At 36.9% G+C, this 25,711-nt stretch overlaps 1 protein-coding gene across 1 annotated transcript in view; it reads left to right on the forward strand.

Moving 5' to 3' along the window:
- Positions 1-25,711, forward strand: part of LOC108932651 (netrin receptor DCC) — a 152,819-nt gene that overhangs the window by 116,130 nt on the left and 10,978 nt on the right. Inside the window, exons 13-25 of the mRNA XM_018749194.2 lie at positions 3,502-3,643; positions 4,157-4,267; positions 4,758-4,952; positions 10,866-10,961; positions 12,687-12,925; positions 13,403-13,541; positions 14,656-14,763; positions 15,550-15,744; positions 16,508-16,540; positions 19,267-19,332; positions 21,869-22,031; positions 23,227-23,450; positions 24,281-24,397. Of these exons, the coding sequence (XP_018604710.2) occupies positions 3,502-3,643; positions 4,157-4,267; positions 4,758-4,952; positions 10,866-10,961; positions 12,687-12,925; positions 13,403-13,541; positions 14,656-14,763; positions 15,550-15,744; positions 16,508-16,540; positions 19,267-19,332; positions 21,869-22,031; positions 23,227-23,450; positions 24,281-24,397 (1,828 nt within the window). The remainder of the gene's footprint in view (positions 1-3,501; positions 3,644-4,156; positions 4,268-4,757; positions 4,953-10,865; positions 10,962-12,686; positions 12,926-13,402; positions 13,542-14,655; positions 14,764-15,549; positions 15,745-16,507; positions 16,541-19,266; positions 19,333-21,868; positions 22,032-23,226; positions 23,451-24,280; positions 24,398-25,711) is intronic.

A 25,711-nucleotide genomic window follows, 5' to 3' on the forward strand; every position in this document is an offset into this window, starting at 1 on the left:
TACACATATTGAGCCATGGTGGCACAGCAGGTAAAGCTGGCACCTCACAATGCCTGAGGTGCTCAGTGGGCGTGGGGCTTGAGTCCAGCTCATGGTGTGTGGAGTTTGCATGTTTCTCCTTGTGTTTGCATCCCCCAGACATGCACAGACGAAGGCACTGGCAAACCTCTCTTGTCTTGGTACCAACGCATGTGGTTGCGATGAGTTGGCCATAGCTCAATGGCACATCTATCCATAGACATTGAATCACAGTAAGAAATGTTAAATAACACTGACTAAAGCATAGCATTTACAAATTTTTATGTCATATCATTTTTGTATCACACCCTGTGCTTCTGGGATAGGCTCCAGACCACCGCGACCCTACCGTGAACAAGCAGGTAACGATAATAGGTGTATGGATGTGAATATTTTACAGCTGTGGCATAAAGAAAAATCATGACAATGATTATCTGCTTATGTACAGCTCTCTCATCTGCTGTTTAAAAGTGTCCATCTCCCTATGAAAATAATTTTTATGATGTAAACTAAGTATCTGGCACACCATGCATTGCCACATCATTGCTTCCGATAAGATAGTTAATTTCAAGTTTATGTTTAGAACAGTTTTGACCTCTACAAGGTCCTACTGAATGAGTCATATGACCTATGAAACAAAATACTGTTGTAAAACTATTCAAACTAAAATACAAACAAGCAAGCAAATACTGTGTTAAATATATTCCTTTTTAAGGAACTTGAAAGGTGTTTTCTACATTTGTGTTTCGCAGTGTTTCTTGTGTTTCTTTTTCTATTCAGTGTTTGCCATCTTAAATCACACAAGATATTCATTTGTCTCATGTAAATTTTACTTATCTAACTCTATGATCCATTACAGCTCAGTGAAAGCCATGTGCCATTTATGTGAATGCTCACATCACCTGAGAAAACACTATGTCTTGCCTACCGGATCATCTGATGCATAAGATAATCTTCACGTCTGAGATACTGATGTCAACATTCTGTGAATACAAAACCCAACTTTTCAAGCTTTTTGTTTACCTGTGAGATTACAAAATGGTTGAAAGTTTGATTTGATTTGATTTTTAAGTTGATCTGTATACCAAGATGAAGATCAACTGGAAATTAAATTTCTGTAGACATTTTGATACATTTGACTACCCATACTAGATACTTAACATACTATGTGTAAAATCACATTTTTTCTTGATCCAAAACTACTGGTTCAACTGTTTTATTGAAATAATAACCACTGTTTATAGATTGTAAGCAGAATAACTTATGACATTTTAATTATTAGTGGTGGTCCTGAAAAATCATAATCAATTTGTTTATTACATGATTATTTCAAAATTTCAATGAATAGCTTAAAAAACAGCATACATAGGATAAAATAAAGACCAGGATTGAGCTCAGCAGCTCTGAGACATGCTCTGTTCTAGCAGGGCAGAATGTGATTTCTGCTGTTCTTTTGTGAAAAAATGAAAGGAGATGCAACTGCAATTGAGGAGACATGGAGGGAGGGAATGGATGCTGATGCGAAGCATAGTAGAACACAGCACTGATTATAAGTTATCTGAAGGTAATGAAGGGTAATAGTCTAATTTATTGCTCTTAGCAGCCTTTGCTCTATAGATGGGTGATGTAGCTGAGTGTATTTTGAGCAGTATTACGAGTAACTGTGCACTGATGTGCTCTGATTTCCAAGGCTGATTATTGATCCCACTTTGCCCCTGGCAGTGAAAGAATATGGGCCATTTCTACACATTTTACAGCTAAAGCCCTGTAATTTTTATAGATGCATCTAGATACTATTCAATCAAAATCTTCTAATTACGTGTATATTCTGTTTGTCGCACAGTAATATGTAAAAAAAATACACTTGATTTTGCACAGAAGACAGAGCTTATTAAAAGAATTAATTAATTTAGTAATTTACAGAAAAAAACTATATATAACAATCGTAGTTCATATTGTATGTAATTTATATACATCTATTATTTGTTGATTTTATTGCATTAAGTTGCACTTAAATGTGAACAGAGGTCCCACAATGAACTAGAAAATTAAAAAGGTTTGTTGTGTGAAATTATTTTACCAAAGGCATAAGCCTTTTACATTTTTCTTTGACAAAATCTGAAATATGTGTTCGCCAGATATTGCAAACAGTACAAATTTAACAGCGACAGTTACTTTCTGGTAATGCAATGTTTTGAATACAGTACACTAAATAATTATACATATTCTGAGCTGTTAATGCAATGATGAGTAATGTAACTAGTTGAACCTAAATTTATACCGTGTGCATCCTCAGTAATAGAACTGCTAACACCCCAAGGGAAGACTCCTTGATGCTTATGCTGACTGCAGCTACCGCCTTTAAGAGACTTTACAGACTTTGTCCAGTACCATTTGTGTTCAGTATTAGAGCATTTTCATTTCAAAGGGTTATATTTAACATAATGTATACTTTCTATGCACTATCCTTTCCATCAGAATTAAAACAAACACAGTCTGTCAGGACTTGAGCCCCACATTATGCTATAGTACTCTTTTCTTTTTGACCCATCTGGTGACTAAAATAGAGTCAACATGAGACCGAATTTAAATTTAGCATTAGAATAATGCAATGTAAGAAATACGAACCATAAATTCACACAGCCATCCCAGCAAACAGACACTGATCTCATGGTGACATTTGCTGACAGGATCGGGAGAATATGCAATTGGCTGTAATCTGGAAAAGCTAAGCCACTAAGCAGCTTCTCTTCGTCTGTCTATTGCCAACATATGATTGCTTTGTGCTTCAGAGCACCGGCAGGCCAGGAACACAGCCATTTATTTTATGCAGGAGCACTTTCTGCAGATGATTCCTTAGGTGCTGTGGAAGTTGATGAAAGAACACATTCCTAAATTCTTATGAAGTGGTTTTCAATCCTAGCCTTTGTGTCCAGTGCATAGCCTGGGCCAGTGATGTGAATCACCTGCTCTAACATCTGAGTTGCTCTCAAGTATTTTATTGTTTTATGGATCGCAAGTTGTCATTTGAATGGAAGTGTAAAAATAGTTTCTCCCTGATCTATAGGCTTAATTAATGCAAAACTAATTGTGATATTGTTGTTCTGAAGGAGGAGGAACATCTGAAGACATTTGCTATATTAGCCTTATTACAACCCCCTAGTTGAAGTCAAAATGTAACGAAACAAAAGTATGAGTCCTATTTTTAATCCACAACTCACATATGGTACTATAAAGATGGACGACATTTCTGATCACATTCAAACAGAAATTTGTTCAGTCTAAAGTTCTTTAACAGCTCAGTGGAAGTAAAAAAAAAAACACTCTAGCACCATTCATTTCTTTTTATAACTTCTCTAAAATTCTCAGTGATAATGTGGCAGTAAATTGTTGTCTTTTATCAATTTTTTTCTTCAGTTTTTTACAAAATAAACATTTTACATGCGTTATTACAAAAAAAGTCTTCCTTCTCCTGTGTTTCAGAGTATTAAAATTAGTTGGCAGCCCCCTCCGCCAAACGCACAAAATGGATTCATCACAGGCTACAAAATCCGGCACAGAAAGACTGGCCGTCGGGGAGATCAGGAGACAATTGAGCCAAATAATTTATGGTATCTCTTCACAGGTATGCAGTTTTTTATTTTTTTCAAGAACACCAAATTATGATGGTTTGTGGGACCATTAAAGGGCTTTGTTATCTGTAGATTTTAATTTTACCATAATTTTTCATTATCATTATAGATCATACTATATTCTACTATAACACAGTTTAGGAAACTCCAGTTTTACATAAATTCACTTCATTTTTAAAAATATATTTTAAATGTATACACTGGAAAAGTCAATCCACTGTGCTAACAGTGACTACAAGCTTTTGAAAAAGAAACAAAGTGACCCTGAGGGTATTAGCTTTTGGGAATGCAGGTCAAACTAATCTTACAAAAATAATTGATGCTATGCCTCTCTCTCCGAGTTGTGCTTGTACTGAGATTTAGATATTTATCATTTAGTATTAATCTTTGAGTGCTCATTCTGCCATAACCACCCAATACTGTAAATGTTATGCCTGGACTTTAACCACTTTATTTTGTACTCAGTGGAGCTCTTAGTGATTCTCAGATAACATTTTGTTTTTCAGGTTTGGAAAAGGGCAGCCAGTATAGTTTTCAGGTAGCCGCCATGACGGCTAATGGTACAGGACCAGCCAGCGAGTGGTATATGGCTGAAACCCCTGAGAATGACCTTGATGGTAAGAAAAAATATATATTTATTCTTTTCTCTAATATGATTTTATTTTGGAGACATCCTGGTGTGTGCAGTCTATGTTAAGCGATAACTGAAGATGAAGTGGAAACTCAATCAAAAGAACATTTACTGTTTGAAGATTAGATGAAGTATAGATAAAGTGTAGCTGATAGCGACTGAATTATTATTTTTTACTAGATTGCTTTTATTCTTTTTTAAAAAGTATTAGACCTTGACTGGGGATTTAACTCTTCTGGATTCAACCTCGTCGTGTAGGACACTGGTTCCAACGTTTCGCTTCCCGTGTTGGAAACATCATCAGGGAGCTGGAGTGTTCGACGAGGGTGGGTGTACACGACGCGGTCGAATCCAGAAGAGTTAAATCCCCAGTCGGCTGACATCAGCCGCAGAAGCCTACGGGTCTGATAAGTATTAGACCTTGCCTGAGTTCATTATTTAAAGGTCTGACAATTATGAATCTTGTTTTATTTTAGAAACCCAGGTTCCTAACCAGCCTAGTTCTCTGCACGTCCGCCCCCTTCCAAACAGCATCATTATGAGCTGGACTCCCCCTTTAAATCCCAACATCTTAGTCAGAGGATACATCATTGGGTACGGAGTAGGTAGCCCCTACGCAGAAACCGTGAGAGTGGACAGCAAGCAGCGGTACCACTCGATTGAAAACTTAGGTAAGTGTCTGTTTACTCACGCATTCGCTCAGTGCACCATTCTTTTACAGTTTTGTGGATTTTGAATTTGTAGAGTAAGAATATCCTGCAGCATAAATGGATATATTTAAGTACTGTACAATTGCAAGGTACAAAAATATTATTACAAAATTGTGCATTTCAAAAAGGTAAAGTAATAAGAATGAAGTAAATTACTCTAAGCACTCAAAAAAATTAAAGCCTGATAAGAAAATATGACAACAGAGCTTTTCTAGGTGGCACAGTGAACACAGTACAGATGCCTTTCCGTTGTTTTGCTACTTTATTTGCCCTAATATGAATAACTCACATTAAACAGCAAAACAGTTTGCTTTGGGCTAATACTAAAAATAAACTTGCAACAACAATTAAAGTATGAGTTGTTAGACACTACTTACTTAAAATCAACCAAACATCTCTAATTAAGAATCATTGTAAGAAGATAAAAAGAAAACAATGAACCAATACCATAAAATGTAAAATGAAACAAATGAAATGGGAAAAAACAGTAGAAGCAAAGAGAGCAGTGAATATTTTAATAGAACCAAATTCTATGGAGGCTTCCTCTTTTTTAACTTCTAATTCTTGATGTTCCCAATCCACTCTGCGTGTGTTGCTGTTCCACAGGCAATGATTTTACAAATTACCGTTTTAAGTTTCATACCAAATATCCTCTCATAGCTCAAATACGTGTTTCCAAACGTTTCCCTGCCTGCACTTTTCACCATACGTGCAAGTCCTATGTAGAGTCCAGCCCCTCTTCCTTCTGGAACCTTATCAACTTTCTTTCAATGCAAAGTCAGAGGTTATTTGAATGGGACTAAATGACAATGGAACCCATGTCTTGTCTAAATTGTTGATGAGCCTGAGGAACACGTGATGTAACTAGTTAACGATTCAAAATGATCTTTAATATTATCTTATAGAAGCCAGTTTGACATTTACTCATAAACAAACAGAGCAGACACCCATTAGATGGAGCACAAATGACCCATTAAAACGAGTAATTTCACTAATCCAGATTAATTGTAATACATTTATATAAGGCTAAGTATTTTTTATTATTGAACGTCAGAGGACATAAGTGCAGCCTGAGTGCCTGTAAATAGTGTGACTGCAGCTTTGCACATGCTGGCTATATGGAAGATTAGCATACTGAAAATTACCACATTATTTTATTAAATTACCACATTATTCGACCATCATTTTATTGACTTATTACACTTAAACAGTTTTATTTCAAATTTGTGCCAGTGGGTTACACATTTAAATAACCTATTGTTAATTATTGATTGTACTATCTAAACAAAGGAATTCTCTACAATTATATCGATATATCTGCCATAACTCAGACAAAGCACAGCTGATAAATCCCTTTTAACCATCTCTGGGGTGGTGCCAACTTGGTGATCTGAAACACTAGAATACTGGCAAAGAGCTACAATTGTATTAACTTTGTAATGCTGTTTATTATTATCAGCTGCCATGTAATGCTGTTCAGTTAACAGATCAATCTTTTTGCAAAGTACAGTTTTATTCTTCAAGATCCTTCCATCAAAACAATATTCAAAAATGACACTACGTACGCAACATATTAAGAGCGTTTCTGCAGGAGTGAATTAAAGAAATTCTAAACAGCATTGACCTAATTTATTTTTTGAAACCGAGAAGATGCAAAATTTGCAAACTAAGGGGCAGCTGGTAATGTAGTAGTTAGAGCTGCTGCCTTTAGACCCAAAGGTCACAGATTCAAATCTCAGCTGCAGTTCTGAATAGCGCCAGAAAAAAAAAAAAAAAAAAAACAGTTGTATAAATGGATAACTAGTTGTAGGTAGCTTAATGTCCTAAATTGTTTCGTTCTAAATGAATAAATGTAAAAAGGACAGATAATGTGCTATTAGTGTAAATAAATACTAGTAAGTGACTGTTTGTGAATACCTAGCATTTGCATTATATTTACATTTATTCATTTAGCACATGCTTTTCTCCAAAGCAACATACATCTCAGAGAAATACAATTTGGAGACATAGTTGCAGACTTGTGATTCTTAAGTAAAGTTAGTTTGTTTCTTTCCACTTTATACATTGATGTTCCTCACATGAGTAGGTGCATAAAACTCAGAATAGACAATTCCTGATCACCTTCCTACAGTTTTTTTTTTTTTTTTTTTAAAGGTATACCAACATTTACATACAATACAGGAGTAGCAGCTGTGTAAAGGCTTATTTGGGCATGATCATAAAGTTATGGTGCATGAACATTTACACCTTACATGAGCACATTTACACATTACATTAAGATCAATGGACTCCCTGTCAGGAATGCCCCAATTACAGTTCTACCCTATGTTTCAGGGATAGGCTCTGGACCACTGTGAACCTAATATGATTGAAACAGCCAAAAACTGCAGCAACTACATCGTGTTCAGAGATTGCTATATTTTCTTTTGTGAAACACTGAAATATTGAAAGGTTTAAACCAGAGTTCTCAACCCTGATTGCAGAAAACTTATACATGTAATGATTTTTAATACATTTTTAGTTAACATCATTTAACTTTCCTGCGATTTGACTGTTGATTGAATTGATGGTTTCAAATTACTTTGAAACAGAGGCAGAACATAATTTTTTTGTTAAATTCCTTTTGATCTATCTAGAGGTGCATTTGTATTGATAAAGCATTTTTAATTTTTTCAATGATTGAAACAATAAAATATTTATTGATTTTCATTTGTATTATCTTGCTAATTAATGCAAAGGCTAATAAATACATAATGATAAAGTTCAGAGTCACTGAAATTCAAATAACTACCGTACTGGTTTTGTCACTTCAGATTTGTTGCGAAATGCTCCATAAACTATTAATTTATAGTAACGATTAAAATTGTCCTTGTAAAATGACAGACATAAGAAATCCATTACTTAATAAATATTTGTCATTTTAAATTGGATTGTTCATAAAATTTGTGATCATTGTCTGATGAGCACAAAACCATAGGAACTGAAATGTTTACCATTCTCTCCAGTCATTTACACACACACACTCTGCCCGAAACCGCTCGTCCCAAGTGGGGTCGTGGCGAACCAGAACCAAACCCGGCCACACAGGGCCCAAGGCTGGAGGAGGAGGGGATGCACCCAGGACGGGATGCCAGCGCGTTGCAAGGCACCCCAAGCAGGCTTCGAACCCCAGACCCACCAGAGAGTGGGACCCGGCCAAGCCTGCCGCACCACTGCGCCCCCTCTCCAGTCACTTAAATAACCTCAAAAATTTATTTAGAACACGACTAGATTAGTTTACTTCTCAGTTACCAGCTGACTCGAAATGGCTACAGTTAATTTAGTCATACAAAGCATTTAGTCAAAAGCTCAATCATGCATTAAATCAAGAACTCTGCTGGAACAAAAAATCAGCATACACAGGGGGTCTCCAGGACCAGATTGAACAGATAAACAGCTTAAACAGGTTTCCTTTTTAGTCTCTTCTATGACAAACTTCGCATATTTCCAGTTAAACGTGGTTCAACTGTTTCATTAAAGTATAAATGACACGAAAATATCTGAAACATAAAAGCAGGTTATTCAGTACTGAGCTTTATCTGAGCTAATTTTTTGCAAGGAGTAATATGCACAAAGGAGTTTGTGCTGTGACAGTGACACAACATTAAACAAGTCTAAAATCTGTGAATTTGACAGTGCCTTAATGTTGCCTTGTAAGTGTTCTACATGTGCTTGTGAACTTACAATGAACAATGTTCAAGCTTCCCCCAGTGGACACCAGCCTTGTTCTCATTTTGTTGAGGACACATATACGTCAGTTGTCCAGGTTCAAGAAATTGTGCAGCACACTGCTTTACATTTAAATTACAAATTTTGAATTTATTTTTTACATGGAAATATTCACAAAGGCAGACAAAAAATTCTATATTGTGGTGAGTACAGATACATTTGTACAAAGCTGCGAATTACATTAGAACTAAATTTATACTGGAATTACAGTCATTAGTGCATGATTCTATATAGAATTAAATTATCATTCATTATTTAAAATAATTTAATAAGAAAACAAGTGAGGTGGAAATTGAATTTTAAAAGCTGCTGCAATTTGCATGAGAAAGAAGACAATAAATTTTGTGTCATTTTAATATTCAGCTTTTGCTGCCTCTTCATAAAGATTAGAACTTTAAACATGTGAAGGCTTCAGGTGAACTGGTTTGCCAAGAATTACATTGCTTTCCTTCTCATCAGTATATTTTCATAAATGCACATTTTAATGAATTTTTTATATCAGTATTTACTGTATATGGCTGCAGACATGAAATACCTCAAAAAAACCATAAAAAAGACAGTTGTTTTCTTAAAACAGGCAATTCTGTGTTAGTATTCTACCATCTATAATAATGTGTAATAAATACACATCTATAATAATATATATATATATATATATATATATATAAGTATCCAGTATGGAAGGCTAGGAGGCTGAGTGCCATTTTATTTATCACATATTGCAAGAATTATATAAATACAGGGGGGGTGAAACAATGGAAACACCAAGTGAGATAGTATTTAAACACTGAAATAACTAAATAGGTATTACCATGGTGAGTCATATTAGGCTAATTACCAGTTACCAGTATGTGTCAGCTATAAGAGAGGTCTGACAGTTAGTATCATAATACATGATACAATACAGTTCAAATGAAGCCAAATTGTAAGGGCCCAAATTGCAAAGTGTCACATAAACTGCAAAATTTTGTGTCAAGGAGAACAGGGTTAAAAACTAAAGACAGCATATACCAAATATGGACAAACTGCACTGGCAAAGAGGAACAGTGGTCAGATATCTAAGATATCTAAGACAAAAATAAATAGACACTTCACAGGAAGGTTGCTAGATGCCCCAAAAGTACAACCTCAAAAATTACTACGGAACTGAATCAGTACCTTTGTGACGCGAACTCAACAAAAGCTGTACGTTGTGAGCGTCGCAAAGCTGGAATTTATGACAGGACTATTTGGAAAAGGCTTGTATCCAAGGGCAACACACAAAGACGCACAACTTGGTCGAGGGTGCATAAAACCTGAACTCTTAAGTAAAACAAAAAGTAATATGGTCCGATGAGACATTCTATCTCCTATGTCTAGATGGGTTTGTGTTTGGTAAAGGCTGAATTATGCTTTCAGTCCACAATGTTCGTTGCCCAGTGATTAATATGGTGGGGATCTGTAATAGAATGGACAGTCATCTACTTGGTAGTCATTGGTCCAGTCACTGCTCAGCATAATCATACGACAGTCAAAGAATATGGGGCCGGTGCACCCTGCATTACCCTATAGTGCAAGCATGGTTCCTTCATGTTCCCTTATTCCAGGATCATAATGCTGCAATACATACTGCCAAGAAGGAGTGAAGTTGTTCTGAAGGCAATGGGTGACACTGATATTAATAATTAACATTTTAAGTGTTCTGTTATTCTTTTCACTCCCTTGTGTGCACCATATATATTAGGATAGGAAGGAAGCAGGTGTATTATACATAGGTGTATAAGTACACTCCATCATAATGGTCCAGGATTATAGATTATGTGTTGCTGGTTGTTTCATTATAGATCTTCAGATATTAAAAAAAGAACACGTCACAGTAAACATACACGACAATACAAATATAACTATTCTCATTTACATACAAATATCTTCTGGATTTAAATACTAAAGCATCTGCTAACATTCATTAAACATTTCTGGCATGCAATTTTAATAGAATAAAAAACTTTCTTTGGACCTTTTATCCTGAAGTACAGCATTATAAAACTATGGTTTACCCAGAGTTTTTTTTTAGGAGAATATATTCTTGTTTTCAGTATTTCTAATGTTCTGTTTTTCTTCACACAGAACCAAGTTCCCACTATGTAATCTCTTTGAAGGCCTTCAACAATGCTGGGGAAGGGGTTCCACTATATGAAAGCGCTGTGACCAGATCTATGACTGGTATGTCAAAAGTGAAATTCTAAAGATTGCTTTACCACTGCTACAGTAGCAGTTTTTGTCCAACACTGGATCACATGTGGTTTTCGTACGTACGCTTAACTGCTGACACAGTTTTCAGTTTGTTGCAGTTCTCCTAGCGGTTTTCAGACTCTTAAATGAATGGTACTAACGCAGCATCACAATATACCGTTCGATGTGCCTTTCAAATTCAAATGCAGTGAATAATATGTGCACGCAGGAGCTGGATAACTGACAGTGCTGACATTGTAAGCATAAATAATAAAAATATACATTGAATGAAAATTATCTTCATCATAAACTCAAAAAATTTACCTTAATGCTTTAAATTAATGAAATACAAATAGTCATGAGGAAAAGAGTGCGTGGAAGGTGCTCTAGGTCGAGAACGCTAACTTTCTTCAGGACTATCCTCTATTGCGGCTTCAAAGGTTCCATGAGCGACGGCGGCGGCCCTAGAGAAACGGATTAGTGTTTTATCACATGCACAGACAGTATGTAGTGTTGCGCAAGAGTTAGGAGGAAGGAGAAATTAAGAAAAAAGTCTTTGTCAAACTCTGCTTCACGGATTCACAAACGTCAAACTTCAAAGAAAATAATAAAGGCATAACAACAAAAAGGAACCAAATCCCGCACTTATGAAAATTAAAGCAGTGCACATTTTTAAGGGTTCTGGCTCGTTCACTTTTGTGTTCAGCTTTTTAATGTGATCAGCATCCTGCCACCATCTGGGAAAACTGCAGGGGTTTTAATGGGACACACCTGGATCATGGCCTACTGTCTACTGTCTCCCTTCCTCTATCTGTCTCCCAGAAAAGAAAAGGAAGAGCGAACGAGCCACATTTTGAGGGTCTTAGATTAGTGACTGAATTTACGATGCGCAATGAATGGGAAACAGCATACAGGAACAAACTGAAGGAAAATGCAGAACATACCCTAAGACATTTAATTTAAAATACATGCTAAATATTAGCATGAGAGTTATGAACAACCCATTTGCAATGTTTTCTGCTAGAAGCTTGAATGAATAAATGTCCTTTTATTCTAATTTGATTCCTGCTAACAGTTAGCAAGATTAAAAAAGGATAATTAACCATTTCATGATATTTCAAGAAATGTTAATATCATTAATGTTACTTAATATTATGTGTCGTCAAGCTTGTCTCAGTATTTTGTTTACACAGTTTTAATCTCACTGCTTTGTATAATGTTAATACTAGCTCCTTCAAAACACATTCGCCTTTCTCCAACAAATTTCTAGCATTGCCTAGCTGTTATTCTCAACGTGTTAAGTGACAAAATTATATTTCCGTACCTGTGGAATCAATTAGTCTTATTAGTCATGTATGTTTTACCTTTCATTCATAGTCTGGACAAGGAAAAGTACATAGTGGCTTGTTCTTAGACCTGTGTGGTTCAGGAATTGTCTGCTTACTAATTTTCTTCTCATTTATACCTAAGGGATGACTCTTCAGTAGTGTCTTTCTTGGCGTTATCACTGTTGTACGACATGTAGGGTAATGGGCTTCTCTTTCTGCCTTTTCTCTGTCACCTTTTGTCCCATATTTTTGTTTTCTTTCCTATCCTCAACTACACACTCTCATTTCCTGGGTTGCATGGCAATTCATGATCCTCGATGGGGTTTCTGGCATGCTCCTCATTCCGACATGTGCTGTTTCTTGTGTGTGCCTGTTTGCGTGACTTCAGACCCTTCAGACCCATCAGACGATGATTTGTTCCATCTGTTTGATAAATTCCCTACCCCAATCCCAGATACCTCCACCCCCATGATACCCCCAGTAGGTGTGCAGGCAGTGGCCCTCTCTCCCGAGTCAGTTCGGGTCAGCTGGGCTGACAACTCCATCTCCAAAAATCAGAAATCCACCGAGGTGCGCTTCTACACTGTCAAATGGAAAGCTAGCCACTCCACCAACAGCAAGTTCAAGGTAACAGAGGTTATTGCTTGTATATCTCTGGGAAAGATTCATGTGGTTACAGCTGCTGGTAAATATTCAAAATATATTCATGCAAAAAATGTCTTCCTATTTTGTCATAAGCACATATGAACATACACACACACACACATTTTCAGAACCGCTTGTCCCATACGGGGTCACGGGGAACCGGAGCCTACCCGGCAACACAGGGCATAAGGCTGGAGAGAGGGAGGGGACACACCCAGGACAGGACGCCAGTCCGTCGCAAGGCACCCCAAGCGGGACTTGAACCCCAGACCCACCGGAGAGCAGGACTGCGGTCCAACCCACTGCGCCACCGCGCCCCCTCTCATATGAACATACAATACATGCTATCTGAAAAAAGACTTCGGTCTTTATTATTTGTTCTAAAAGTTGCCCAACACTCACTGAGTTGTATAAATATTCCTCCATGGACATTTACATTCTGTCTCTGCTCTTATGCAGTCTGCAGATACCACATCTCTAAGTCACAGTGTGACAGGACTGAAACCTAACACTATGTATGAGTTTGCAGTCATGGTTACCAAGGGAAGAAAATCAAGTACATGGAGTATGACTGCTCATGCCACTACCTATGAAGCAGGTAACATCAAACATTTCAGCTCTGTTTGTAACAGATTTTTAAAAATTATTTGTTTAGTGTTTACTAAGTGGTGCTGTTACAAAAAAAGTGTTTTAAAATCCTTTCACTTGTAGCAGTTGTGCTGGAGATATAAATGTGTGCTGTGAGGTGTAAAGATGGTATTTGGAAACAACACATGAACATTTTCTAAATTATGAAAAATACCTTTCCACTGTATTTCTTAGACTAGGGTAAATGTCTTTTTCTGTTAAAATACAGGTATAATTTTTACTTTTTAAATATTTTGTTTCAAACATCTGATGTCTCCAAAAACATTTGTAAATAAGCTTCTAACGTGTAACTATGCATTTCTTGAAATTTATACTATGCAGTATGTAGCATTTACACTTAACAAGGACATCAGGAGTCAAAGTTTACTAAAAAAAGTCTGTCTTATTTTGACTTTTGTGAAAATAATTCCTGAATACTGAAATTCTTTAATCAAGGTAAGATTTCACTTAAGAGAGCTGTTTACAATTCTGAAGAAAAGCAGTGATAATGATCCAACGCTGTGGCTGAAAGTGTATTTGGTATTTACCTTTGAATAAGCTCATAGAGATTAAAAGAACAATGACCTTCTACCATTTTTCTTGTTTACCACAGTTTTCCTCAGATGATTTATGTTTTGTAATGGGTATGTTTTTGTTATAGCATACAAACAAGCAGAAATAACCTGAAAGCCTTGCATAATTTACAAGTGTTATGAACGCAGAAAAAGGTTCCACTTAAAGCTGTAGCAGTCATTTGTTTTTTTTTTTTGGTTTTAATTACTGTATTGTCACAATTATTCGTGATGGATGTTTTCACTGTTCAGTTTCCCCGAATGACCAGATGAAATATTAATTCGAAGAAGATACCAAGTATATTTTGGATCAACACTTTATGAAAAGCTTACATTTCTTTGTATAATAAACCTCTAGTTCCCTTTATAATGAGCCTGTGGCTTAATTGAGGCTAACTCTAATTCAAGGCTTGGGTGAATCCTGGAATGAGATGTATATGATGACAGATTTAGGACCACCCTGGGGTTGTAATTTTGACCTACTGCTGCTCATTGTTTCAACCTGTTTGTCAGCCCCGAGCTCTGCCCCAAAAGATCTGACAGTCATTAGCCGGGAGGGGAAGCCTCGAGCCGTGCTCATCAGCTGGCAGCCACCCATGGAGGCCAACGGCAGGATCACAGGTGAGTTAGCTACCTTCTGGCCTCCTTAATCGACTCTAAGTGCATGCCACCCTCTCATTCTACCTCCTCATGCCATAAGACCTTCTTAATGTGTGGTTCAGTGAAGCTCTTCTGTCTTCTGTTGACCCCATACCTCTGGTTTGACGCTTCTGTTGTAAATCTGGTAAAAAGTCTTTAAAAAAACTCTGAAAGGGCTTTAGTAGACCTTAAGCACAAAATAATCTGCACATGAACCCTCCATATATGCTTGTTCCATATCCACATTCACTCTAAAAAATGCTATAGTAAGTTAAAGTAAGTTGTTTGTTTTCTGCTGTTGTGTAGTGAGTTCCTATGTATTCACTAAGGTAACTTGTTCTGATTCAGTTTATTGAACGAATGTGTATATTTTTCCACAAGTTCCATAAATTGAAACAGCTTAGAAAGCAAGAACTAAAAAGGTTGATTTCAACCAAATTAACTTGACACTTGAGTTGATTTTTAACCTGGTACTTTTTGACTTTTTAAGTCAGTTTCTAGAGTATTTTTTTCTTTTAAATGTACCGAAACTATTTCAGTAACTTTTCCTTGCAAACTCGAATAGCAGCAAAGTGCCACTTGGGTTGTAGCATTTTTATAATTCTAGTCTCCATAAAAAAAGGGTAAACTTAAGTGATCAATATTACACTGGTTTTGTGTTTTATTTGTTGTCAGCATTTTTATGTAGCCTGTATCTGCATTATGGCTTCATACTGTGGTCAGACTGCTGGTTACAGTGCTGTATAAATTTTATTTTTAACCTAACAGGGTATATCCTGTTCTACACACTTGACAAAAATATGCCCATTGATGACTGGGTGATGGAGTCAATCAGTGGGGATCGCCTCACCCACCAAGTTATGGACCTCAACCTGGACACCATTTACTACTTCCGCATCCAGGCCAAGAATGCCAAGGGTGTTGGGCCCCTTTCTGACCCTGTTCTCTTCAGGACCTCCAAAGGTTAGCTAGTTTTTAATCTGGAAGTAAAACATTTTTGTTTATAGTCTCTCCCTTTAACATTTATGATGATATTACCTTGAGATTAGGTCTTGTCCTATACATGTTGTGTGGATGTCTTAAAATTTCTCTTAAAATGAAAAATTTACATAATTATTTTATTGTCATATTTTTGTATGCAATACTACACAGTATGAAATAGCGAATGAAACTGACAGAGTGACAGCTTATAGAAGTACTTCCAAAAATGTAGAAATTGTTCTTTTGCGATTCTTTGAGTAAAATATTTTATCTCTGTTATGTAGTCTAAGTAGATATTTCATAATATTTTAAGAGAATTTTACATACATATTGCTACATCACAGCATGGCATGGTGGTAGGAATAAAGACATTGCGATGGTAGTCTTTGTTTAAAATTAATATTCATCAATTCATGTAATTGAGGGCTGTAAATAGTTTTTAAAATAATTGTAGGTTTGGAGGACCATAAGCATCAGATTAAATACCCTTTCCCTCAGAGTAGTAATTTTCTATGAAATAGTCCAGGAGACTGGCAGCGGTGCTGTGTGCAAAAATGCTGAACAGTAATTCAACAATGTCTTGACAGCTTGGCACAAAGCTACAGAGGGTAATGTTGGAGTATCAAAAGTTTTCCATAAAAATGACCCCTACAAATGCAGCCACTTAGCTAATGTTGGAAATACCCCACCCCTAGGGAGCTGTCACTTTCCACTAACACTGCGTATTTCTTCTACCCCCTTGCAGTTGAGCACCCTGATAAAATGGCTAATGACCAAGGTATGTTGAAACAGCTGAAAAATGTTTGCCTAATATATTATTATGTATTATCATTGCAGCTCAGCTTGCTGTTATAACTGTAATTCATATGTTTTTACCTGAGAGTCATCTCTCATAATAATTAATCCCCATAATGAAGTTGCACCCCATAATGTTTGACATGATGCAGAAATGGTTTATCAGTGTGCCAGCATTCGATATGTCAAAAAAAATGTCTTCAGGGATAAGGGAGTATGTGCCAAATGCAGGTTTTTTTCTCTAAGAGAAAATTCTAATCTCTACGAGTAAGTCACTGCCTTACCCATTTTTTTATCCCTTTTATGAATGAGATTTGCTGCAGTTAATTTGTGTTTTCAATCTAATTTTCCACACCTTTGAATCTGAATTAGAGATTAGTTTCCGAATTATCCATTTCAGCATTGCACTGTCTTAGATAAATGAAAGGGAAAACCATTACTGTTTTTTTTTAAAAAAAAAAATAAGAATGAATGATGAATTTCAATTCAATTTACTGATATCTTTATGTCCTGTGTTGCAACTGCCAGCCCAAAGAGAATGAGCTTGGAGCTTCTGTATTATTGAAGTCTTGACTTTAGGGAGGGGAGAAGTTTGAATTGACATCTCATTAAAATAACTTTGAATAATGGTGGCTCCTCACTGAAAAGAACTGATTGATAATTTCTGAGTGGTACTCAAGGTGTAGCATACTGATATAACCCCTACGCTGGCTTAAGGTGGATTTTAAAGTGTCTTACTGTCTGTATTTTACATAGTATATGTGGTACAGTCTTGAGGAGCTGCACATCCCAGACTGCTAGTGCTGCACATATGCTGTTCTTCCATGGCTCATTCAGATTCAGGAGTGTTCACGATCATGTCAGATTTGCCTGTACACACTGCCATCCTTGTAGCAGAACATCCCTGATTCGTTGTGCCCCACCATAGGGCATGTGCTTCTAAAACTCACACTTCTCCCAGCTCAGACTGTGTGACATTGGTGTGCAGGGGGGCTATTTCCACTTTGAATACTGTTGGATAACTCACTGATGAAAACCAGCATGCCACTGACGTCTTAAAGGTCTGCTTGGGACACCTAAGTGGTCATTCAAAATACTGTGAGAGACCTGCACTCATGGGAGAAAGAGTTTCAAATATGTTTCACCTTTGGAAATTTGTGATAGTAACTTTTTAATGACATATAGGAGTTTGGATGAGAAGTCAGTTTGAGATCACAGCAAAATGCATTGTTACTGACTGACAGGAATGTGAGAAGCAGAGGAGTTTTACTTACATCCGGCAAATGAGATGCCCTTTCAAAATAAGAGTTTTCTCATCAGTAAAACTTGAAATGGAATTAAAGTGAACCTATGTCTCTCCTTCTATTATCCACAACTCATTAGAGATGATGCACGTTTTTTTTCCTCTTTAACTTATAAGTGAAAATGGTTGAGTAGGTAAAGCCAATGCTCGCTGGGTGTCGGGTTCAAGTCCAATTCAAGGTGTATGGATTTTGTATGTTTCTCCCCATGTTTGCAACCCCCAGGTAGGCATTGACAATCTACTTTTGTTCCTCCCTTGCCTTAGGAAGCTATGCAAGTGGTCACTACAAATCAGAGTTGACTTCATGGCACTTCCATGAATCCTTAAATGATAATACTAAACACACACAGACTCCTATCAAATGTTTATGAAAAAACTGAATCATAGCCTACTTGTACTTACACATTTAAAACTGAGTAGTACATTACTTTGGAGAAAAGTGTCTACTGAATGAATAAATGAAACAGTTATTTGTACTGTAAATGTAGGGTACACAAGGAGAAGATCAGGCTCTTTAGTACTCCTTTCTGCTAAAATACTCTTATTAAAGTTTGACTAGAAAATCTTCAAAGGACTTTTCTTGCAGTCACGACAAATAAATTTTCCATCAGAATGAAGAAGAGCTATTCAGAAGATAATTGTGGAGTTCAACAAAATATTAGTTACCAAACTGCAATTGCTAACAGCGTTTCACTAACACATATGTTCTGATGTATCCCAAAAAATCGATATATTTAAGAAATTATGAACTGACTTCATGAAGAAGTCAATTTACTACCATGCTCGTGGCCAGTGTTTTTTTTTTTTTTTGATTTTATGAGTAGTTTATCGTCTATATATTTCAAATTATAATTTATAAAGTTGACACATTTTGGGCTGCACGCTAACAGCATTCATTTGTCAAATACATGCCCCTGTGGATGTGAGTCCCTTTAACATTTAAATCGACTTCGCTGCTAACATGTTACCCAGCTGTAAGACTGTAAGAACAAGATTTATGGGTCTTCATGTTTCATTCCCCTCCAAACGAGATGAACACACTTAATGCAACACATATACAGTATTTGCATTTCACTATCACACAGCACTCTTTAGAAAATAATATAACCAAAACAAAAACCTTGGACAAATAGCGAAATATGGTGTAATAATATTATTTGCATTAAATGCTGGGACTCAGGGTTCATTCTTTGTGTTCTGAGCTGAAAAGTATTTAAAATTCCTTCTGTGATACATAACTCAGAAAATTCAGGATGGATGAAGTTCACCACAGAGCTATTTGGAGATTAGATCTTTGCATTAAAAAGTTTCTGTTTATTAAGTATATCATTCCATTTTCTCAGTCCATTCAGATAGATTCAGGATATGACTATTGCTCCACTTATACCTGCTTGCTTACTTCACAGGTCGCCATGGTGACGGGGGGTACTGGCCATCTGACAACAATTTGATTGACAGGAGTAGCCTAAATGGTAAGCACCTGAATAGGAAAAAAATCTTAGTGATGTAAGAGGATAAATTATTCTATACTAAATAAATTCTTCCTTTGTCATCAACCATGTATGACTGGTCTGGCTGACAAGTCTTCCCACAATTTCCTTTTTTTAACAAAACTGAGGGCAAGACAAATTGTTTTATTCTGAACACAGTGGAAAAAAAATAAAATCCTCAGCACTAGACCATCATAAATTGAGTACTGTATTTTTAAATGAGTTCTGAGCTTGTTAAGGTGAGAGTGGAACAAAAAGGTAAAATGTGAGGGCAGGACGAAAACAGCTGAGTTTCTTATCCATGTGGAACTAAGTGGTCCCTGTTATTTCAGGGTAGCTAGTGGCAAGGTCGTGGCACTTCTCCAATGCATGCCTAGCTGTCAGGCATGACTGCTGACGATTCATGGTGCAGAAAGATACAGGGCGTTGCAGGGGTGTTAAAGGATCACATGTCAGTGTGACTCATGCTGTCTACCGGATATGACATGCCTCTGTACAGTAATAACCCAAGCCAGATTGGGAAAAGAAAAACTGAGAAAATGCAAACTGAAAAGTGCCACATCAGAGATAAAAACAATAATTTAAAAACACCTCTTGCAGTGACCCTTTGTGTTTTTCCAAGATTTGAAAATGCAACTGCTTGCTGAGTAAAGTGTAAGAGATCAAAGCGTGAAACCTGACAACAACATAGTAGAAAGTGTGTTTCACTCGTGTATGGATGAGTGACTCATCGTAAGTAGTGTCTATAGCAGTGTAAGTCACCTTGGCTGAGTAAGATGCAGGTTGATACCTCTACATGGTGTTCATTGGAAGTGGCTTTGGAGAAAAACGTCTGCTAGGCGAATAAATGTAAAAGTAAACGTAGAAACAATAGGGATGTTTATGGCAGGTAATTTTTTTTATAACAGGTAATTTTCCATTAAACTGTTGCAGACACATGAGGTTTGGCAACACCAAGATAGGAGAAAAAATTTTAAAAAATAAAAGGAAGCCACTCGTTACTCATGATTAAAACCTACTTGAGCCTGTAGATACCAGGGATTCCAGATTGCCCTGGTAAATGGGTTGAATAATCAACATGTGCCAGCTGGATTTCTTGGTTTAATTGCCCTCCAAAAAAGGGAAGTACTTGAAGGAACCATACATGCTACATGCTGCAGTGCTACAGTGTAGAATTATGCTGCAACACACCCAAACTAGGAAAAACATGTTATATAACCACTAGATATTATTAAAAATTGTAATAATGTAATAGTTGTTTGTTGTTATGATGGACACTTTTAGGTACGCATTCCTACATTTTTGTCTTTGCTGTAAAAATGTAAGGTTCCTATATGTAATTAATATAAAAATAACATTGTTCCACAGAAATGCAAAAGTATTTACAGTTAATAATATAATTGCATTTGTATGCTTTGTATGTTCATTTGTAGAGATGTAGGTAGCAGTCTAGCTGTTAGAGTACACTCGCAGTTTGGTGAAGGGGTATATCGAGAGCTGTTGGTTGTACAGTGTTAGTAATGGGATTTATATGACAGGAAAGTGCTGGCAGTGCACTAGAATATCCGTCATTTTTATCTGTCAAGCTTGCATTAATGAATCTCTCCATCACCATTACCTTGACCTTGGATGTGTAAATTTAAAAAAAAAAAAAATCGAAGCAAAGAAAAACCAGTAACAGAATGAGAAGTCAACCATTAGGCAAAGCATTTATTTTTTCTCTTTGCCTCATCTGCTGTTATTCTCCTCATATCACTGAGGAATTATAATTATGACCTTATCTATAATGAGCCTGAAAACGAAAAAGCAAGAAAAAATAAAAAGAGAAAAGCTGCAAACTAAAAAGAGAGGATTTTCAAAATAGAGGGACATGCCAGAAACTAAGAAAGAAGAGGTGGGTTGAGAGGTCAAGAAGAATACCCACGCAAAAGTACATGGACAGATCCAATATTGTATTTACATGTATTTATTTAGCAGACACTTTTCTCCAAAGCAACTTCCAGTGAACTCTATGTAGTGTTATCAGCCTACACACCTTATTCTTAGACTACTTACTAGACTTACACTGCTAGATACACTACTTACACTGGGTCACTCATCCATACATCAGTGGAACACACTCTCTCCATCACTCACACACTATGGGCGAACTTGAGCAGCATGTCTTTGGACTAGATTAGTAGTCATAACATGTTATACAATAGAGTAAAAGTAAAAATCAGCTGAGAAAACAACTTGTAAAATAGATAGATAGATAGATAGATAGATAGATAGATTTGTGAACTCAGTAAATTTGAAACTGGAGTTTCAAAAAACCAGGCTACCAATAAAGTGTCTAAAAACCAAATGAGCTTAAAATCCTCAAAAAATTGATGAATGTTTAACAAAGCAGAAGTGTGTTGTGAGACTTCTCCCTGGAGTGTCAAAACTATTGTTTGAGTAACCGTTCATTGTTTAATAGCCTATTGATTGGAGGATCTTGAGCGTTTTTCTGCTTTTTCGCTTTTATTTTTTCTAGATCCCCCCATTGGTCAGATCCGCCCACCCCATGGCAGTGTGACCCCGCAGAAGAACGGTAACCTGCTGGTGATAATTATGGTGTCAGTGGGGGCTGTCACAGTGGTTGTGGTCATCATCGTGGCCCTCATCTGCACCAGACGCTCTTCAGCTCAGCAGCGGAAGTAAGTCAGACATATTTTCAGAACGTTTAGACAGTTTTAACACATTAAATCCCACACAGGTCATCTTGTGGACACCATGTCAAAACCTTTGTCTAAGAGACGGGTTAGGAATTTTCTGATCTGCTAATTACGCTTTTAGCTTGGTTGTTTGACAGGTTGCAGTCCGCATTACCTTTAAGTTAAACTTGACAGGAAATTCGTTGCTAAACTATTGTAAATCATTTCCAATGGTATATAAACCTATACTTACTTTATTATTAGATTTCACTTTTTTTGCTTGTGGAATGCGATCAGATGGACAAGATGATATGAAAATACACCAGATAATTTGCTGATTTTTCTATTTACACCAGTGTCTGCTTTAGCCAACGCGAACACACTGCGCGCAGTTTCTGTGTTTGTCATAGATTGTAAATAAAACAATTTATTCTGACAGGAGTAGGGCACCAGAGTCTGACTCATAATTTATTTAAAGCAAATAAGTGACTATGTTGTTATGGCAAACATGCCTCTTAGTTTTGTGAGTCCGATAATGAAAAAGTGAACAATTGCAAAAAGCATCATTTAGATTAATTGGAATTTATTATTTGCTTTTTACTTTAGGGAGATTCACAGTTCTATGTTTTTCTTTTTTTTATATATATAAAGATATGTATGCTTTCTTGACAAAGGTGTCATTAAGAACAGTTTTTCAGGAATAAAGCACCCAGATTTTTCACACAATTTTCAAGAGGTCACGTTCTCATTTTCTGCATCTAAAGTTTACCATTGTTCTTTTGAGTGCTACCACTTCGAATGCACTGGGGCAAGTGATAGTTTAGTGGTTAGAGCTGCAACCTTTGCATCCCAAGGTTGCTGAATCCCACCTATGGCTGTAGTATCCTTGAGCAAGCTCTTTACATTGTTGTTGCGGTAAATGGGTAAGTAATTGCGAGTACTTTAACACTGTAAGTTACTTTTGAGAAAAGTGCCAGCTAAATGAACAAATCCATATTTGACCAAGCAAAGCTAAAGCAGGCAGTAAAAGAACAAGGTTACAATCCACAGAAGAAAAGTTGTTTTATAAATAAATGTGTAAATGTATCCAACGTAAAATTTCTCAGTTGATATCTATTCAAAATAGTCCGTTAATGTGTTCTAATGAAACCTGTCTACCTCTCTTGAGTTCTTTACTCACCTTGTAACGCTTGTACAGGAAAAGAGCTACCCACAGCGCAGGGAAGAGGAAGGGCAGTCAGAAGGACCTTCGCCCTCCAGACCTGTGGATCCACCATGAGGAAATGGAGCTGAAGAACATCGATAAACCTTCGGGTTCCGCTCCCTCGGCCACGGATTCGCCCATGCAGGGGTGTCAGGAAATCACACCCATCAGCCACAGCCAGTCAGAAAGCCAGATGGGCAGCAAGAGCAGCCATTCAGGTGCATCTCAACACTCACATCCAGTTCTCTGTAGAATGTGTACATTCCACTGCTGTGTCAAGTTCCAATAGTAACTGACAGTCATATAACATATTATGGACAGCTTAAATAGAGGTGTTTCGCGTAAACTTGATGTGATATGTGGAATCTTGCCTAGTGAAGCTGAGGAAGCAGATAGCTTGGACTATTCCTGTAGATACTGTGACAAACAAATCACAAAACATTACCAACATTATTGTTTATTGACCTTAATATTTGCCGTCTTCCATTTTCTTGTTAAATATTTCTTTATTAGATTGTAAATTAAAGCCGAATGCAATATTACAAGTTTCAATGTGTCGAAAATAAATTCTATATATTGTGGGTTAAACGTATAACAATTGTAACTTTCATTTTCAATTAAATGTAGTTAGGTTTGTCAGTTAATTTGAAAAGTTAATTTACTATGTTCTTAAAAATATATAACAGAAAACAAACTTGTATCTTGTTAGCCTTGTTTCAGAATGATTTGCGTTACAGCTGAAATGCAGTTAATCAAAATTTACATTAAATTTAATTAAGCTGTCTTTGCTTTCGATCTTACTCTTGGCACTAACTGGTGAGACTTGCACCAGAAATATAGTATGTCATGTTTGAAACCTTTCTCTGTATGTGTAACCATTTACCACTATCATATGGATATAATAAAGGAATGAAGTCCTGCTGGTAACACCTTAATGCTTGTTCAAAAAGGCATCCTTTTAAATATGCTTAATACAATATGTGTCACAGTAACCTCTCCCCAGGTTTACTGAAGACTGATAATGAAAACTTTCCAAAACACCGAACAGGTGCCGACGCAGACGAGGCAACGAGTAGCATGTCCACCCTGGAGCGTTCCCTGGCCACGAGGAGAGCAACACGCACCAAGCTGATGATCCCGATGGATTCGCAGCCAAGCAACACCCGTAAGTGACACCCTGCCGATCAAACGCAAGACGCTGTCAGTCTCACGCAATCACAATCCCCATTTCAGCCTGTCAAGGCTTCATTTCATCTCAGATTGATGTGTCCTGTCAGGAGATCACATAAATTATTGGTGATAGCCACATGACACTGTATTTACTGGCAAATTCCTATTTAATTTTTAATGCATTCACTTTTAAAACATTCATCTCAATATTTAAATGAAGCAGCAATGAGCACAGTAGTAAAAACATGTATGTGCCGAGGGGATCGTGTTGTTGTACCTTTAGCAAATATTCTTAAGCCTACATCCTTTGACCAGATCATCTAGCTTATCATTAGGGTATCCTGTACTAGTTTTCATTCAAGCTGAGCACCATTGAACTGAAGTTACGCTTAGATTAAATCTAATTCCTTAAAAATTGCAAGTTCTCAGCTCATGTTTGGTTTAACGTGATTTGAATCGTGCGGTGCATTAAAACAACATCTTAATTAAGACAGAGTAATGAAGAAAGCGGCTAGAATGAAAGGCAGTATAAACTGTGGGCTGCAAGGACTGGGACTGCCTGGTCCTGTCCAACAGTGTGCTACAAAATTCGCCAAAATCCTACTGAGGAAAGCAGAGCCTGTTGTTACAGAGCAAAATCAATAAAAAGAGAAGGAAAGCAAGCGCATGCAGTTCCGAAAAAAAAAGTGTTGTTTTTGACTTTTGAAGGTGAGAAGCTCCAGGTGTGAGATTTTAATCAATAATCTCAGAACAGTGCTGAAGCTTCAAACAATCATATCCTTTATTGCTTGTATTAGTTCCTGCTGCATTTTCGCTGGCTTGTCTTGTTTAACACAGCGATGTGGAAGTGTCCCCTGTAGACTTGGAACAAACACAGTCAGGGTTTCTCGTCTTTTGAATTTCCTCTGCCGACATCTACAGGTCATGTCTGGGGATAATGTTTCCAATTCCATCCTTTTTCACTTGTTTCACAAGCCTGTGTCTCTGTCGAGCTTTCATGCGAGTTAATCACCACCCTCTGCTTCGGCCTTCGTGTCTTGCTTCATGCTGGAGTCCACACATAAAAGTGCCCTTACATCTTAAAGCTGAGGACAGAGGAAGTGTCACTACAAAGTGTACGGTTCGCAAATACGGGGTCTCCATCACAGGGCCGAGGACCGAAAGCTTTCTCATGCTATTACATGATGTATCTTTGCTCAAAAGCATCTCAAAGCTACTCTGCCGGCTTCCTGCATAATAGGATGCGTGTTGCCTAGAATGGGATTTTCTCTCGCTTGAAAGTTAAAATCATAACATCAAATGAGAAATG

Source organism: Scleropages formosus, chromosome 6 (assembly GCF_900964775.1).
Source record: "Scleropages formosus chromosome 6, fSclFor1.1, whole genome shotgun sequence".
In the NCBI taxonomy this organism is placed as follows: Eukaryota; Metazoa; Chordata; class Actinopteri; order Osteoglossiformes; family Osteoglossidae; genus Scleropages; species Scleropages formosus.